The following is a 17,263-nucleotide window of genomic DNA, read 5'->3' on the forward strand; positions in this document are numbered from 1 at the left end:
TTTATATGCCAGGATTGTATCTTCTCCAGGTGAAATGGTGGTGTGTCCTCACACTGCTGTGCTCTTAGCTCTGCAATGGTGAATGCAGAGAACACAGCAGTGTGAGGACTACTGCATTGCCCTGCTACAATCCTGGAATATAAATCCATATTTTACAGTCCTGCTGCTAGTTATAGAAACACATCTCTCCAGGGCCGATAACTCACCTGTCTGCCGTCTGTATGATCACACTCGCCAAAAATTGACCTCTAACTCTTCACCCTACAGATGTAGTGTTATATGCAGATCTCAGAGGTGAAGATGCTGCCTCCACCTCCTGTCACTTCAGATTAGATCTTCAACATCTAGTGATGGAAATGGGAATTGGCGCAGAACATCCCTCACAGTGTTCAGGATCTGCAGCCCTAGACATCAGTGATCCGATATGGTCACATAACTCAGGATCAACTCTGGAATAATGGAGTCTTCAATGATAGGATAGATACATTTGGTGGATCACTGGTTAGCACTACAGCCTTGCAGCGCGGTGGTCCTGGGTTCAAGTCCCTTCCAGGTCAACATCTGCAAAGAGTTTGTATGTTCTCTCCGTGTTTGCGTGGGTTTCCTCCCACACTCCAAATCATACTTGTAGGTTGATTAGATTGTGAGCCCCATGGGGACAGGGACTGATGTGGCAAACTCTGTGCAGCGCTGCGTAATCTGTGTGCGCTATATAAATAATTATTATTCAATTGTGTCCAGTGATTTACTCTATCAATCAGAATTCTACAATGTATCATTTCATAACAATGACCATGGTCTGTGGTCAGTATTTGTCTGCCATGATAATGTCATGTGACTGTGTGATCCGTGACTGTAGTGGGTCAGGGCAGTTGTGTTGGGCTGTATGCTTTGACCCATAGTAGTGCACACTGCAACAAATTGAATCAGAGCACCTCTCCTTATGGAGCGGAGCAGACAGACTTGGATCCATTATGGCCGTCTTTCCAATCCCTCCTGTACGATGTGTCCACTCCTTATTCATGTAACGTGGGTGACTTTCTTCCTCTCTGGTCCTCCATGTGTCACATTGTACATCGGATGTCGGAGCAGATCGTCTCCCCCCTCCCATCCCTGCACACATCTGACTGATAGAATTACTACTATTGGATCTTTATCCATCAGGTTTCACCAATATGTGTCAAAACAGAGTCCAGAAATAGATCTGGCGCAGACTGGCGCCTGCTACGTCCATCTTGTCCTTGTGATTGACTATTTTAACACTTTAATCCCCCCTCCCCCAATCCTGGTGGTATTGATACAATGTAACAGACTGGAGATGGCAGAGTTACCTTTATATAATAGTGTTACGTTATATCTGTTATTCCATTTTTTTCTTTTAGTAAACATATTGGGGGGGAGGGGGGTAGATGATGGGATGTATAGCTCCCCCCTCTCCTTATGTTGATGTGGGGATGATTATGGGATGTAGACTTCCTCTTCCTGGCAAGATAAGGGTTACTATGTACCCACCTGTCACTGTGATGCATGATGATGGAATGTAGGGGGTTTTAACTACGTGGGTGCTGACAAGCTTTCACTTGTGGTTCATAGGGGAGGATGACATCATTGGCTGATATGTGCTGGGTATGGGGGTGTTGGTGCACGTCTCTGCTATATAGGAGGTAGTGATGATCTGTATGTGGTGGGCACTCTTTTGCTGTAGATTGTAAGCTCTGAAGCCTCGCTTCCTCCTCTTGTAGGGATATGTTCCTTCTTGTTGGTAATCTGAGTATCGATTCATTGTAACAGCGTATCCTCCGCCAGCATCCAGGGGTCACCTCTGTCATATTCAGTGGCTCCGTTAGCCCCCAGTATGGCTGCAGATATAATGCAGGGTCCTGGAATTAATTTTCTGTTAAAATAGGCTGAAAGAAGTTTTTTTAAGACCTTTTAGTTGCTTGCTATGTATTGTCCCTGAGGAGATGTATAATCATACCTTTGGTGCATGTAAGTAGCAGCAGAACTGTGAAATATGGGTTTATATTCCATGATTGTAGCTTTTAGTTTTCCTTATATATGGATCAGTGCAGAGAGCAAAGAGCACAGCAGTGTGAGCACACGCCCCCAGTGCTACAATTCTGCAATATAAATCCATATTACACAGTTCTGCTTCTACTAACGACATACACAATTGATTGTACAGATCTCTAAGGCCATAGTCACACCTACTGTCAATCCCTTTAAAATTGAGGCTGATTAATTGGACATTGTGTGAGATTTGATTTTGCATAAATGACTTTAAACAAACTTTATTGATTTGTCACAAATCTCTGCCTTCTCTCTGCCTGTATCTCCTGTACTGTACATGGATATATTTGTTAGCTTTCTGCTTTTGTTTGATTATTTTGAGGTCTTTCCTGTATTTTCCTCTGGGTCATTCCCGGAGGGTTCAGTGCAGTTTGTATTTTAGGACGTTGCCCCTGAGAACCTTAATATAAGTAAACATTGCTGAGCGAAGTCCTAGGGTGAGAGGCCGCCGCACACTATACTGCTACATTGAGGTTACTGCAGAGGGTCCCCCAACCCCCCAGGAATAATGTATATCCGCCCTGTTGTGTTTCCTGCTTCTCCATGTCATGTATGTGCAGATTTCTGCAGGATCAACAATATCCTTCCAGTGTAGAAGGTGCTCCCTCCTGTCCCATCCCTCCCCAAACCAACTGTGACGGAAAGTGCTCCCTACTGCCCCACCCCCCAATTAGGGCGTAAAGTGCTCTCCGGTGCCGAAGGTGCCCCCCTACCGCCGTGCTCTCCGGTGCCGAAGGTGCCCCCCTACCGCCGTGCTCTCCGGTGCCGAAGGTGCCCCCCTACCGCCGTGCTCTCCGGTGCCGAAGGTGCCCCCCTACCGCCGTGCTCTCCGGTGCCGAAGGTGCCCCCCTACCGCCGTGCTCTCCGGTGCCGAAGGTGCCCCCCTACCGCCGTGCTCTCCGGTGCCGAAGGTGCCCCCCTACCGCCGTGCTCTCCGGTGCCGAAGGTGCCCCCCTACCGCCGTGCTCTCCGGTGCCGAAGGTGCCCCCCTACCGCCGTGCTCTCCGGTGCCGAAGGTGCCCCCCTACCGCCGTGCTCTCCGGTGCCGAAGGTGCCCCCCTACCGCCGTGCTCTCCGGTGCCGAAGGTGCCCCCCTACCGCCGTGCTCTCCGGTGCCGAAGGTGCCCCCCTACCGCCGTGCTCTCCGGTGCCGAAGGTGCCCCCCTACCGCCGTGCTCTCCGGTGCCGAAGGTGCCCCCCTACCGCCGTGCTCTCCGGTGCCGAAGGTGCCCCCCTACCGCCGTGCTCTCCGGTGCCGAAGGTGCCCCCCTACCGCCGTGCTCTCCGGTGCCGAAGGTGCCCCCCTACCGCCGTGCTCTCCGGTGCCGAAGGTGCCCCCCTACCGCCGTGCTCTCCGGTGCCGAAGGTGCCCCCCTACCGCCGTGCTCTCCGGTGCCGAAGGTGCCCCCCTACCGCCGTGCTCTCCGGTGCCGAAGGTGCCCCCCTACCGCCGTGCTCTCCGGTGCCGAAGGTGCCCCCCTACCGCCGTGCTCTCCGGTGCCGAAGGTGCCCCCCTACCGCCGTGCTCTCCGGTGCCGAAGGTGCCCCCCTACCGCCGTGCTCTCCGGTGCCGAAGGTGCCCCCCTACCGCCGTGCTCTCCGGTGCCGAAGGTGCCCCCCTACCGCCGTGCTCTCCGGTGCCGCAGGTGCCCCCCTACCGCCGTGCTCTCCGGTGCCGCAGGTGCCCCCCTACCGCCGTGCTCTCCGGTGCCGCAGGTGCCCCCCTACCGCCGTGCTCTCCGGTGCCGCAGGTGCCCCCCTACCGCCGTGCTCTCCGGTGCCGCAGGTGCCCCCCTACCGCCGTGCTCTCCGGTGCCGCAGGTGCCCCCCTACCGCCGTGCTCTCCGGTGCCGCAGGTGCCCCCCACTGTGGCTTACTCCTGGTTTCCCAAGTGCTCCCTATGTCTAAAGTTAAGTACCTATAATAGTTAATATAAGGGAGAACTACATGTGTGAAATGACTAATGTGACCCTTATCCAATACATTGCTCATCTCCGATGGTAATGTATCCGTGATAGATTTCTCTGCCCACACCACTCCCTCGCCCGTTTGTAGTTTATGCTTCTGGCCTTGTATCACCATTGGGGCTGCGGTGAACCCCTCCCTACAATGTCCGGGTCATTGTCCTGGGATGATGAATAAATAATTGTCCGTGTTTCCATCTTCTGGAGTCCTGGCGGTTCTCGGATCCTGGCATGAAGCCCCCTCTGGGTGTAGTAAGGCGGCGGCGGGGAGATTGCAGCATTGCAGAGTGACACGGGCTGAACGCTTTCCCTGTGTCAGCGCTATTGTCAGGAATTAGCAGTCCGGTCAGACAGTCTTAAAGCTGTAGTGTCACCCAGGGTGGAGGGGTGAGGGTCTTTTTATGGGGGGGTGGAAGCAATGGATAGACAACTTCTTGTATCAGCAGATTGTAGGACGTTGTGTTACATTTTTGTTACATCCTTTAGGTCAATATGGCAAGTAGCGTGCAGTGTTGTTGTGTCCATCCGTGCAGTCGCCATGGCCGCGGTGACGTCATCAGTAGGTGACAGATTACCGTCTTGCGGGCTGGGCCTCAATGCCCCATTGAATCTTCTGAATGCAGAGACTTGCAGACTTTCTCCTTTCTGTGTCTCTTTCTGGCTGAACTTTAGGCCCCTTTGTCCTGTGGAATGCGCCTTCTCTCCTCTTTGTTGTAGGATTCCCAGACGGATCTTGTATCAGGAGCTTTACATCCACTGCGGACAGAAGCTGTGACCCCAGGCGGGCGTGCGGAGAGGCCCATGTATCTGTGGGGTGTGGTGAGGGCCAGATATCAGAACACATGTTCTGCCCTTGAAAAACATCTGACTTCTTGTATTGACGTTGCTGCCAGATCTCACTGCAGTGTCCTGAGCGTTTATTTATTCAGGATAGAAATTGTATAAAATATTATTCCCCTGTAAGATTACGGTATCTACCATCACAATCCATCATGATAAACCAGGAACATTACTCATAGATCCAGGCACCGTGACTGCGGTATCTTCTTATATTTGTTAGTCGTGGCCTCCTTTCTAAAATAAATTTTTAAAATTATGCTAATGACCCAGAAGTGCAGTTACAGTTAGTTACTGCACTGTGCTGCTGCCTTGCGCTGTGAAGAGAGAGTGTTCTAGTAACGCCCCCCCCCCCCCCCCCCCAAGCCCTTTTGACTCATTAGTATAATTATAAAAGTTGATGTTAGAAGGAAGGAGACCACCGTCACAGTGCCTGGATCTCTGAGTAAGTGTCCCGGGTTTGTCATGATTAGTTTTAGATGGAAATTGCTATGAACTACTGATTCTTTTGCAGGAAATTCCCTAAAATATGTAGGTCCTGTAGTTTTTTTGCATCTCACAGGACCTGCATCACCAAATGAGTGACAGAATGTCACTTCCTTTGTCCTCACAATGTATATTCACTGTAAAGTTGAATTCTTAGAACCGCCTTCTTCCAGGAATAGCACCACAGCCGTCCATAGGTGGCATATAGCATCGTGCTGACCCTGCGGACCCCTTCCTCCAAGGCTGGGCCTCTATAGATACTGTGTTATAGAGAAGTATTTATTTCCTAAGACAGTGGTGGCGAACTTATGGCACGGGTGCCAGAGGTGGCACTCAGAGCCCTTTCTGTGGGCACCCAGGCCATCACCCGAGAGGACTCCAGGTATCTTCCTGCAGTCCCAGACAGCCCAGGACTTGCTATGCACCGACCTACCTGGGACTACTGGAGGAGTGGGAAGGTGTGGACAATTCTTCCTGTTTATGGGACCCTGGAGCAAAGCTACAATGATTATCCAAATTTCATCTAGTTTCTGCTTTATTGGTGTCCTCAGGTGCTGATATGAATGAAAACTGTGACAGAGCAGGGAGTATAAATCACAAATTTAATTTCTGTGTGGGCACTTTGGGATAAATAAGCGGGTCTTGGTTGTAGTTTGGGCACTCGGTCTCTAAAAGGTTCGCCATCACTGCCCTAAGGGCTTTGCGGATGTTTGTCTGGGGACAATGGGTGGAAGATGCCGCCAGCTGTAATTTCTGCAGATTGTCACATGCCAGTCACATCATGTCACAGGTATGAAGATGACAATTCTTCTAGTTAATGTCAACATATAATGTTGCGGATACATAGTGACTGTTACCCATGTGATCCGCAGAGACAATGTGACGGTGCTCGTTCTACTTGGTATTAGTAAATGTTATCACATGTTTTAAGCACCGGCTTCCGATTGTTGGATCGTTGTTAGGACATCTTATAGGTGATAGTGGGGTGACATTGTTCCCTTATGTCACTATATGGTCAAGCCTACTAGCACCATCAGGACCTTTAGGTGCTGCTTCCCACATGTGTTTATTTCTTCACTGCCTTGATCAGAGGTGTAATCTGTGACTTCAATATATCTGATTTATCTACAATGTAGTCTGAAATCTACCTCCTCCCTCTCCTCTGTACTTTACACTGCAGCTGTTTTTGTTCAGATTGGCTGAGCTCAGCCGGAATCACTACATACAGGGAGAGATGATGTACATTACATCATGTAGGTTATATTCTGATGCTGTATGTAGACGGAGCCACAATAAAGGGGCTGGATATTCCCTTCCCTTATGATGTCTTCTGTACTTTACAATTTCCGATTTGTAGCAGATTGTTACATGTGATTCCATCCCTGACTGTAAGAGGTTACATTGTATCATAGCGAGGAAGCGATCGGATGCTCCAGCTGGAAGCAGATGTCTCATGCCGGAGCGATCAGCAGTCATCACTTTTCAGAAACCACATGTGTGTTGAGGGGCCGCGGCTCCTGTCCACGTGCCAGCCACGTCATTATCCTATATGGGCCTAGAGCCGGCTGTGGAACTATAACTCCCAGATACTGACTATTGCGCTGACATCCAGTGTTGGCGGCGTGCAGTGTGAATATCAGCGCTCAGAAACTCATAAAATATTCACATCTGGTTATTTTCTGTGCGAGGAAAATTAATTTCTCTTAATTTAATTGTCCTGGGTCATGGTTCTCGCACCAGGGATGTTCCGCACCTCTGAGGATTGCAGAAAAACTAAAGGGGATTTTGGTGTGGAACTGCTGGCCTTGAAGGGACAATGCAATACTAACCATACCAAATAATTTCTATGTTTTGTGTGTTGATGGGGTTAATCAGCATTGTTAAACTTGACCTTCTTCCAGCAATGGCGCCTCCCTTGTCCTTAGGTTATGTCTGGTATTGCAGTTTAGGTCCATCAAAGTAAATGGGGCCGAGTTGTAATTTTACACACAACCAGGGCACATATAAGGCGCTGTTTTTGGAAGATAGTAGTCAGGTTTTTTTTTTTTTTTTTATTATTATTTCTGTTTATTTATATAGCCCCATCAAATTCCGTAGCACTTTACAAATCAAGATTATTATTATTGATGGGAGTCTTGTCTAACTTTTTTTGATTGTTTCTACAATGTTTGGCTTCTCCTAACAACTTAGGCCTGGTGCCACATGATGACACCCGGTGCCTTAGTCACCGCTCTATAGTGACGTGACGCACAACTATGTCATTCAGTTCCTCACTATATATTGTCTTCTGTTGCTAATGTTGTCTCACTACAATGTAACAAAACATCAGCTGTGAGAAATGTTAGAGGTTGGACATGCCTCCCTTTGGTATGGTCCCAGCATACGGACCCCCAGCGAGGATAAGCGGCTGTGGGGTTGTGTGCGGTTGCTTGCTGGATTAGGGTGAAGACACACATGGCGTTTTTGGGCCGTTTTTACTAAGTGCGTTTTCAGATCGTTAAAAACGCATGCGTTTTTGTCAGTTTTTCATTGCGCAATTTCGGAAAAACGGACAAAAACGCATGCGTTTTTTAACGATCTGAAAATGCACTTAGTAAAAACGGCCCAAAAACGCCATGTGTGTCTTCACCCTTAGGAGGAAGGTAATGAAGCTTCCCCCTGGTAGGGCTGGGCAGGGGGGAGGTTTACAGGTTCTGATCCTCCATCTCTTATTCTCCTTTTTTATTAGTGTCAGTAAATGAGGCTTTTGTCATCCATCTGCCGGGGTGGGGGGACTCCTCGGTTTCGGCTTTTGTACTGTACATGTGATATCATGTACCGGGGCGGTGCTGCCCCCACTTCTGACAGGCAGGAATCAGATCCTGGGGGGGAAAAACTGATGGCTTATTCTTATTATCTGCCTCTTTCACTGGTGGTCTGAAGAGAATTCATACCCAGGCCCCGGCTTGTCTTGTGCGTGTTCCAGATATCCCACCCCTTTAATAACCCAGAGGCTGTATACTTAAAGGGGAACCCCAGTGCATAGCAATACTGAATGTTTTTGGGGGTCATGTTTCTTTGCACCCCTCAGAGGTTGCATTCATTCATCAGACGAGCCCACCCTGTATAGTGTATGACCTCAGATGTGCCAGGTGCAGTCCTGGAAGCTGCTGCGGGGCTCATGCTGCATCTGACCCGTAGTGCTTTTTCACATTGTTAAACCATTATTGATCAGACCCCCATTATCCTGCTGCATTATTCATGAGACGCAGCTGATGACGATGTGAGGCACGAGTACCCCAATAGGGGCATAACCTGAAGACCTAACTCTGTACAAGGCTTTCTAGTTATAAGAAATCATGTCGCGTATACGGTCTTAAACATATCCAGATATCGTCTGCTCTAGAGCTGCGTACATGCTCATTCTGCTATTAGCGAAGTTGTTCGTTTGGGGGATAGATCTTCCCTTCAAAACTCAACAAAATCCTGAATGCAGCTTTGAATGTGACTGGAGTATTAGTCCTGTAACTAATGATAAGCACAAGGCGATCCCAAGTGTAGACATTGTCCATCATACGGAGAGGTGACCCAATGGCTCCTCCATGGTGACATCACTCTGATACTTTATGAAGCCATCGGCTCATGACATGAACACAATCTGCAACAAGTATTCAGGGATAATTGCTCCTCGATTACTTAAGTTTCAATTCAGCAGAAAGTCGGTGAGATGTCCCGCGGGCGAGGAGAGGCGAGCGTACAGGTCTCCACACACCCCAATGCTTATAAAAGTCAGGAAACTCATGTCAGCGCTACCAGGCGGAGGCTTACACCAGATTATACTAAAGCTGTAGATTATATAGGCAAATCTGATGGGAAATCTAGAGATGTATTCATTTTAAAGGGATACGCACACTTGGTTTGGTCAAACGTGCATATGCTAGAGGAGCGGACTGCAAGCCTCTGCTTGACCCAATTATGGACCTCCGGGACCCTCTTGGACCCATGTCTGCCCCTCTTCCACCTCCGGTTTCCCCCCCGATGCCCGCTGTTGGGATGTCCACACACACATGAGGTGGTTGACCAGGCTGTCCCCTGGATTATCCCTGGATGTGATGTGCAGGAGAGAGTCTGGAGCTGCAGCAGTCCTCCCCCTTCTCCCATGTGGATTAGTAAATTGATGCCGTCCTTTAGGTAACGGATTCTCTTCCAGCAGACATGTAGGATGCATACAGATGAGGGAGTCTGCTGCGGCCCCGTTGCCTGGCAGCGCCCTGTAAACCACAGGCGGAGGGGCCGGATGCTGCACCAGGTCTGTGTATAGAGACCCTCCATGTAAAGTGGAGAGGCTGAGGTCATGTGTTTTCCCAGATCCCACATATAGACCGGGCTGCGGCATACTTGTGCACCCACCTCATGGAACATCATCATGTGCGGGGAGAGACTCTGCAGAACATCTCCAGATCTGTCACGGAACAACTCTGGGCTATGTTAAGTGGAACACCGCAGAATATTACACTGATTATCCCTATTCCCTACCATCCACAGCTACTAGAAAAATCCTTTTCCTAGAAGATCCTGTGCCAGATTTTTATTAATTTACAACATAACCTGCAGCGCTGTATATCAGTCCCTTGTGGGGCTCACAATTTAAATCCATATTAAAGGGGCATTCTGCGGGTTTTATAATATCCCTCATTGTCATCTCTTGCTGCTAAGTGGGGTTACAACCATCACAACCATTAAATTGGGGTCTCATTCCCCCTAATAAACGAATCAGCAGGTCAATGGGACAATAGGTGGTCCAGTCCTGTGCAATGCCATAGTGGCTCATGCCCATAATTGTGGGGGTCATGGTGTTTGCACCTCCACTGATGACCCCTGTTGTACATTGGGAATACTGTGCTGCTAGAGGGGATTCAGGATTTGTAGGTGGATATAACATGTTGCTGAGGCGGCTGCTGACTTCCTCCAGGAAATGTCAGTGTCACGAAAATACTAATTTGAAATGTTCTTCTCTGGAGGAAATGACTGTCTGCAGAGACTGGTGCAGTGATCCGAGAACATGCCCAGAGGAAGTGGTTACTGCAGGGTGGGGGTTCACTGTCTCCTATATACAGTTTTATTTATACCCCTAGTAACCAAGACAAATATTTATCTTGAAGAGCTCTGTAATTTTACCTTTTGTGTATACAGATTTATATTTTAGTGTACGTAGATGTATCCTCACACTGCTGTGCATTATATAATAATGGCTCTGTGCATTATATAATACGGAGACATCAAACTGCTCCACAGCGCCGTCCCATTCATTAAAGCTGTAGCAGATTTATGTTTTTATGCATCACCAGTTGTTCTGAGCAGAGGGGAGGGGCTATGCAGTAGCTGATTGCAGAGAGCTAAGAGCACAGCAGTGTGAGCACACGCCCTGGATTATTTGGACATAGTTTAAGATGGGATAATGGGGGATAGTAACTGTAACTGTTCTGTTATCGCCAATGTCATGCTGCTGGAATGTTGGGTCAGATCCAAGTACCTGTCTCTATATAGTGTGGGGGTGTAATATTTTTCACCTGGAGGGACCCACAATTGGGAATCTTGAGGTGATAATTGCATCCATAGTGTGATCCGCAGCCAGGAATCCTCTGGCGCTCGCGTCATCTTCACATCACTGGGGTGTGTTACATTGGGCGCGACCGACACCTTGTCAGCTACAAATCCCTGTAAATCTCCTCCGCGCTCAGCGCAGACAAAACTCTCAAGTAGTGAGTAAAACCCTTTTCATTCCGACGTCTTTAATGGATTACATCATTTGTCTCCATTATCCCGCAGCTTTATAATGTGAATGACTCCAGAGTGGAGAGTCAGTCTGTACAGGAGAGCCGCGTCCGGATTTATGCAACGCAAGTTTCCAAATTCCATACAAAATCCTACACAATATAGGAAAGATTCTTGGTTCCATTGGTATTCAGAAAAGCTCTATGACTACCAACATGGCCCCCGCGTCCTAGGATCCATCTTTCTAGAATCCTGAACAGTAGTTGTTAATGATCAGTAAAAAAGGTACAGCTTAGTTTTTGTTGCACAACAAATGTCACCCCGATACATTGTTACATGTTACTTGCCCTGATACATTTATGCTGCTAATCATAGAGTTTATAGGTGATTGTCTATGTGGGAAAACAGCAGACCTAAAAGATCACCATTCAGTGATGGCAAGCAGAGTTATTGAAAATGGTGAAGAATTGAAACGCACAAGTTAATATAATCTTTAGACTATGATCTTGATTTACATAGTCGTAAACCCACCTCCCCTTCCGCATCTACTCCTGACTCCCCTGTGCACATGCATGCTTGGTTTAGTATTGCTGGGCATGCATGTATTTTGAATATGGAGAAGGAAATAACCCCTGACTGTGACCCGTCTAAAAAGTATAGGAAGGAGTATGTAAAATTGCAACATGACTGATCCTCCTTTCTCCTTACACCATACATGTAGGCGGGTTGATGGGGGTCAGCTGCTACTCTATAGGGGCATGTTACATCACTATATTTGGGGTGGGGGCATGTTGTGTTAAGAGGAGATCTTACAAAGGAATTTGGCTTGGATGGAATTTAAATGAAGCAAAAAACATCAGCTGTCTGGTAAACATCCCCCGGGGTAGAGATGTGAGGAGGTGCTGGATTTAGACTGGTTTCTCTGGATGCCCTGTGATATGGTGACCACTGAATCCTCTGCTCCCGAGAAGAAGAATGTATTAAAGCAAATCCTGTAAAATTTTTGGTCCTAGCAGAATCCATAACCTGGCGACCTGCTATAAGGGCAGTTAGGGGGTTAATCTTCCGTGCCATGCCAGCCCTCGTATGCAGGGATTGCACAGGTAGGTCATATTCCCCGTCCGCCATTGTCAGGCCAGGTGCACTTGCTGAGCAGTGATTTACAGCGGGCGCGGAGGGGGAGCGGGCGCTTTTATCAGTTTAATGCTTCCTCTGGAAATCTTCCAGGAAAGGCAGCTTGGATTAAAATTCAGCATCTGGACGCTCAGCGCTCAGACAGCCTGTAATTACAAGGCTCCCGAGCGAGGCCTAGAGGACAAGTATAGCCCTGGCGGCCATGTGTTGTCATCATCATCAGTGCTGACATAAGAAATTACACGTACCTACAGGGGGAAACAGATTGTCCCATAATAATCCTAAACCTGAAAGGCAGATCCAACTAATATCCATTACTGTACAGTGTGTTGTGTAAAGATCTCCACCTGGAGAATAGTGAGTGCTGCTCTGGAGTATAATACAGGATGTAACTCAGGATCAGTACAGGATAAGTAATGTCATGTATGTACACAGTGACTGCACCAGCAGCAGATAGTGAGTGCAGCTCTGGGGTATAATACTGGATGTAACTCAGGATCAGAACATGATAAGTAATGTCATGTATGTACACAGTGACTCCTCCAGCAGCAGAATAGTGAGTGCAGCTCTGGATTATAATACAGGATGTAACTCAGGATCAGTACAGGATAAGTAATGTCATGTATGTACACAGTGACTGCACCAGCAGCAGAATAGTGAGTGCAGCTCTGGAGTATAATACAGGATGTAACTCAGGATCAGTGCAGGATAAGTAATGTCATGTATGTACACAGTGACTGCACCAGCAGCAGAATAGTGAGTGCAGCTCTGGGGTATAATACAGGATGTAACTCAGGATCAGTGCAGCATAAGTAATGTCATGTATGTACACAGTGACTGCACCAGCAGCAGAATAGTGAGGATACTCGGGATGAGTACATATCTTTGGGACCGGTGAGTGCAGCCTTTGGTTTGTTACTGGTTGCCAGGGCAGATATAATTGTGTGATTGGTGACGTCTCGGTGTATCTGGGCTTGCATTGTTGTCCTCCGGGGTTCGTCCTAATAACTTACATTCCATCAGTCTGTGTAATGTGTGAACAAGGTGCATCTTGCTGGGGGTGAGTCGGGAGGTGCAGGAATGCTACACACAGCACATACCGCCGCCGCTTATCCTTTATTGACCATCATTTTATCTGCGAGTCATTTTTCAAGGGAAATCAAGAATGTGTCATGTTGTGCGGCTGTGTCCCTCCCTGCAGGGTGATGAGGTATTAATATCCAGGTTGTTATTACACCTGTCGTGTGTGTACCTGAGGCTGATATTCTCGCATTGCAGAATGGGACGATTTCACCTGCTTATTAGGCCGGTGCTGTGCGGCTTAAAGGGTTATTGATTAAAGGGGAGTTCCCATATCAGCAAATAAATGTTATTGTTTGTACAATGAAAAGTTATTCAAGTTTCCAATATACTTTCTGTATCAATTCCTCACAGTTTTCTAGATCTCTGCTTGCTGTCACTCTATGGAAACCTTCTGTTTACTTCCAGTGGATAGAAACCTGCCCATGGTCACACAGGTGCACGGCTCGTTATATCACACAGCTCTGATAACTCTCTGTGATACTAACGAGCCGTGCACCTGTGTGATCACCGTCAGATCTTTGTCCAATAGAAGTAAACTTGGAAGCTTTGTATAGAATGTCAGCAAGCAGAGATCTAGAGGAAGAATTGATAGAGAAAGTAGATTGGAAAATTGTATAACTTCTTATTGTACAAACAATAACATTAATTTGCTGAAATGGGAACACCCCTTTAATTATCGGTATCATATATATGCAAATCGGCCTGCAAGTGCATGGAGGGCGGGCCCAATTTTGCCTACAGGCAGCTGATGCCCAAAATGGCAGTTACGACTAAAATTGCAATAATTCTGGGAACATTTTGAGCTCCTAATAATGCACTTGCTGGACAATTAATATTTCTGCTTTGTTCTATTAGCATAATAATAATAATTCCTTAATATAGCACACAGATTATGCAGCGCTGCACAGAACTTGCCAAATCAGTCCCTGTCCCCAATGGGGCTCACAATCCAATCAACCTACCAGTATGTTTTGGAGTGTGGAAGTAAACCAGAGGACCTGGAGGAAACCTATGAAACACTGAGAGAACATACAAACTCTTATGTGTGTTCTCCGGTCCAAGTTCTGTGCCTCGTCCATGCTTTGCACTGCCCTGAATGTGCCTGGATTGCCTGCCCTCGTACGCCGCGTCCCTGTAGGATGCTGGGAGGACGCAGGCAGCAGAGCCCCACAGCGCGGCCGCCCCAATCTCTGCTCCGCTTATAAACTGCCTGGAATGCAGCTAAAATAGAGACATATCTCACATGCCGCAATATGGAGTCACAGACTGCTGCTATCCGGGGTATTGGACGCTCGCCAGGGGCTGAGGCAGGAGATCGCTTCATCTTATTTCTTGTCACCGAAAAGACTTTGCTAAATTTAGTCTTTTCCCTGAAACCGAATCTGGACCTGAATCCATCCAGGAGCCGGGAGGGAGACGTCCATGTGTATTATCATCCTCCATACATCACACACAGAGATCGCCCCCTGTGTTTATTCACATATTCCGTGTCCTTTTGCGATTGCATAACCAGTGCTCATCCTGGGCCTCCTGTTTCTTGATCAACTGAAAAACTGATATTTTTAACCACAGTTATGAATCTACGTATGATCCTTCTCCGCTTTGTATTGTGTAATATTATACTCCCACCTGGTATAGCCACGTCCCAGGATCAGTGGATGGGGCCCTGCGGAGGCGACTCGCTACAGCCTGAAGACGTATTGATTAGAAAGGATCTGAGAGTTCTGATGAGTGGACGGATTGAGGGAGAGAGCTTCTCCCAGAAATGCTTCACATCTCTCTACGGTGTGCAGCTTACCTCCTCACACTTGTATAGTCTTCCTGCAATACCTGACTCGCCCTGAGGACAAGGGTGGCACTGCTTCTGGAAGATGGCAGCCATGTTTTTCTAAACGTAACCCTTTTAAACTTGGCAGCTCTATATGACTATTTTCGGCTGACCTCTCCATTCTCTGTGACTTGTTTGTTCTGGGGGCAGGCACCAGCAATTGGGTGAGAAGTCCACTACTCATTTGGGAACAGTTGTCCGGGTTTCCGGCTTTGTCAGCAGCTTGACTGGACATGTAGAGTTTTTTGCAACAAGATTTTCCAATTTTAACATATCCAGTGACAGCTGCAACCCATAAAGTGACTTCTACTCCATTCACATCCAAAGCTGCATTTAGAATCCTAGTGGGGTGCGGCTGATGCCTTATAGTACAGTGGGATGTGGAGGGTTCGTTTCTGTGTCGGGTGTACTCTGCAGCTGTCACATCCAGTTTGTATTTTCATGCTCCCTAAAAAATTTGGATTGTTTAAGACCCCTTTAAGAAGTGAGATTAGAGCCGGAAGCCATGAATACGGGCATTCAAGTGCCTCATACATTGAACTTGGGGGGAGGAAGTGAGATCCGAGATCCGGTGATTTAACAGGAAGGAAGCGGAATGTGACTATAAATATAAATTGTAACAATTCTCCATTTTTCTTAGTTTCCTATTGATTGAGATTTTCTTGTCTCTCTGCAGATGGGAAGAAGAGATGGCCAAGAGGACGAATCTGGAATCCATGGTGGAGAGCCTCCAGGAGGTAAGGTTTTTTTGGTTCTCCTGAGAAGGCGCCTTCTCCCTGTGAGCACTGATTTCACGGCTCCTCTTTGTTCCCAGGAGGCGCAGGAAGCTTATAACGTCCATGATGAACTCAACGAGAAGATCGAGAGGCTGAAGTCCGAGCTGGTGGTCTTCAAGGGTCTGATGAGTGATGTAAGTCCCATGTATAAGCTCCTCCCACTTGGCGATCACTGCGGAATGTTTTACCCTCACCGCTTCCTCTGTGTGAGATCCTGAGCACTGATCCGTGTGGCTGTACCGGGGGTCCCCTCCCTCCGTAGAGGTTGTACAGACCACTCACCCCGCTTCTCCATTGGCCGGTGTGGCACATGAATGGGCTGTGTCTTAAGATGCTGATTGCATTGTGGGTTCAGGTTTGTTGTGGAAGACCCCAGAGGTAACACTGTGTGCTGTGTGTGACTAACCGCTGGTACATGCATGACGGGGTCTCTGCACGTGTGACCGGTCCGGAGTGGACACTGCTCTGTAGGGATTGTCCCCGCAGTCCACCCTTAGGTACAGGTATTTGATAATATGCTAATTTTAGTAATTAATAAAGGTAATTAAATGGATTGCACACTAAATTATCCTAATGAAGAGCCCACCAAGCATCTAATGAGAATTAGCAAGATATCTGCTTGTTGTCAGTGACTTGGAACTTTGCGGTCACGTTAACCCTGTCCCGACTTACTGCAAAGGCAGCGTTCACACACATTGCATTGACTTGGATTTTAGAAGCACAATTTGAACACCGTAGGGAGGAGCTGGTCTACATCACAGTGAGTTTACACCTATGTGAACAAGTAACACACGTCTTATATACTTTATTAGCAAAACGCTTGATGCTTGGTCCGGATTTGTAAGTGTTTACAACTAAACTTAAAGGGGCGTTCCCATATCGGCAAATAAAATGTTATTGTTTGTATAATGAAAAGTTATAACATTCTCCAATATACTTTCTGTATCAATTCCTCGCAGTTTCCTAGATCTCTGCTTGCTGTCATTCTATAGGAAGCTTCATTGTTTATTTCCAGTGGAGATGTGATGCAGAAAGTATATTATAAAGTTGTATAACTTTTCATTATACAAACAATAACATTAATTTGCCACAATGCGAACTCCCCCTTTAACCGCGATCGGAGAAAGCTCCTCCACGCTGCCCGAATTGTGTTTCTAAACGCAAATCAAACGCAGTGTGTGTGAGCGCCACCTAAAGCTGTTACCGTGTCAAGACAGGGCTTATCTTATGTTTGATACATTGTAACAGAATAGACAATCGGGAGTTCACTGTTCTGTGTACAAAGAATTGTCTAGAATGGATACAATGTAACAAACCTAAACTGGCAGAAA

General features: G+C 47.5%; 1 protein-coding gene across 3 annotated transcripts in view; it reads left to right on the forward strand.

The window, feature by feature from the left end:
- Positions 1–17,263, forward strand: part of IFFO2 (intermediate filament family orphan 2) — a 43,367-nt gene that overhangs the window by 12,221 nt on the left and 13,883 nt on the right. For all 3 annotated transcript variants that reach the window (XM_072155245.1, XM_072155244.1, XM_072155243.1), the window contains exons 2-3: positions 15,833–15,893; positions 15,971–16,066. In XM_072155245.1, coding sequence (XP_072011346.1) covers positions 15,833–15,893; positions 15,971–16,066 — 157 coding nt within the window. The remainder of the gene's footprint in view (positions 1–15,832; positions 15,894–15,970; positions 16,067–17,263) is intronic.

The sequence above is a fragment of the Engystomops pustulosus genome, chromosome 6 (genome assembly GCF_040894005.1).
Source record: "Engystomops pustulosus chromosome 6, aEngPut4.maternal, whole genome shotgun sequence".
Taxonomy (NCBI): domain Eukaryota; kingdom Metazoa; phylum Chordata; class Amphibia; order Anura; family Leptodactylidae; genus Engystomops; species Engystomops pustulosus.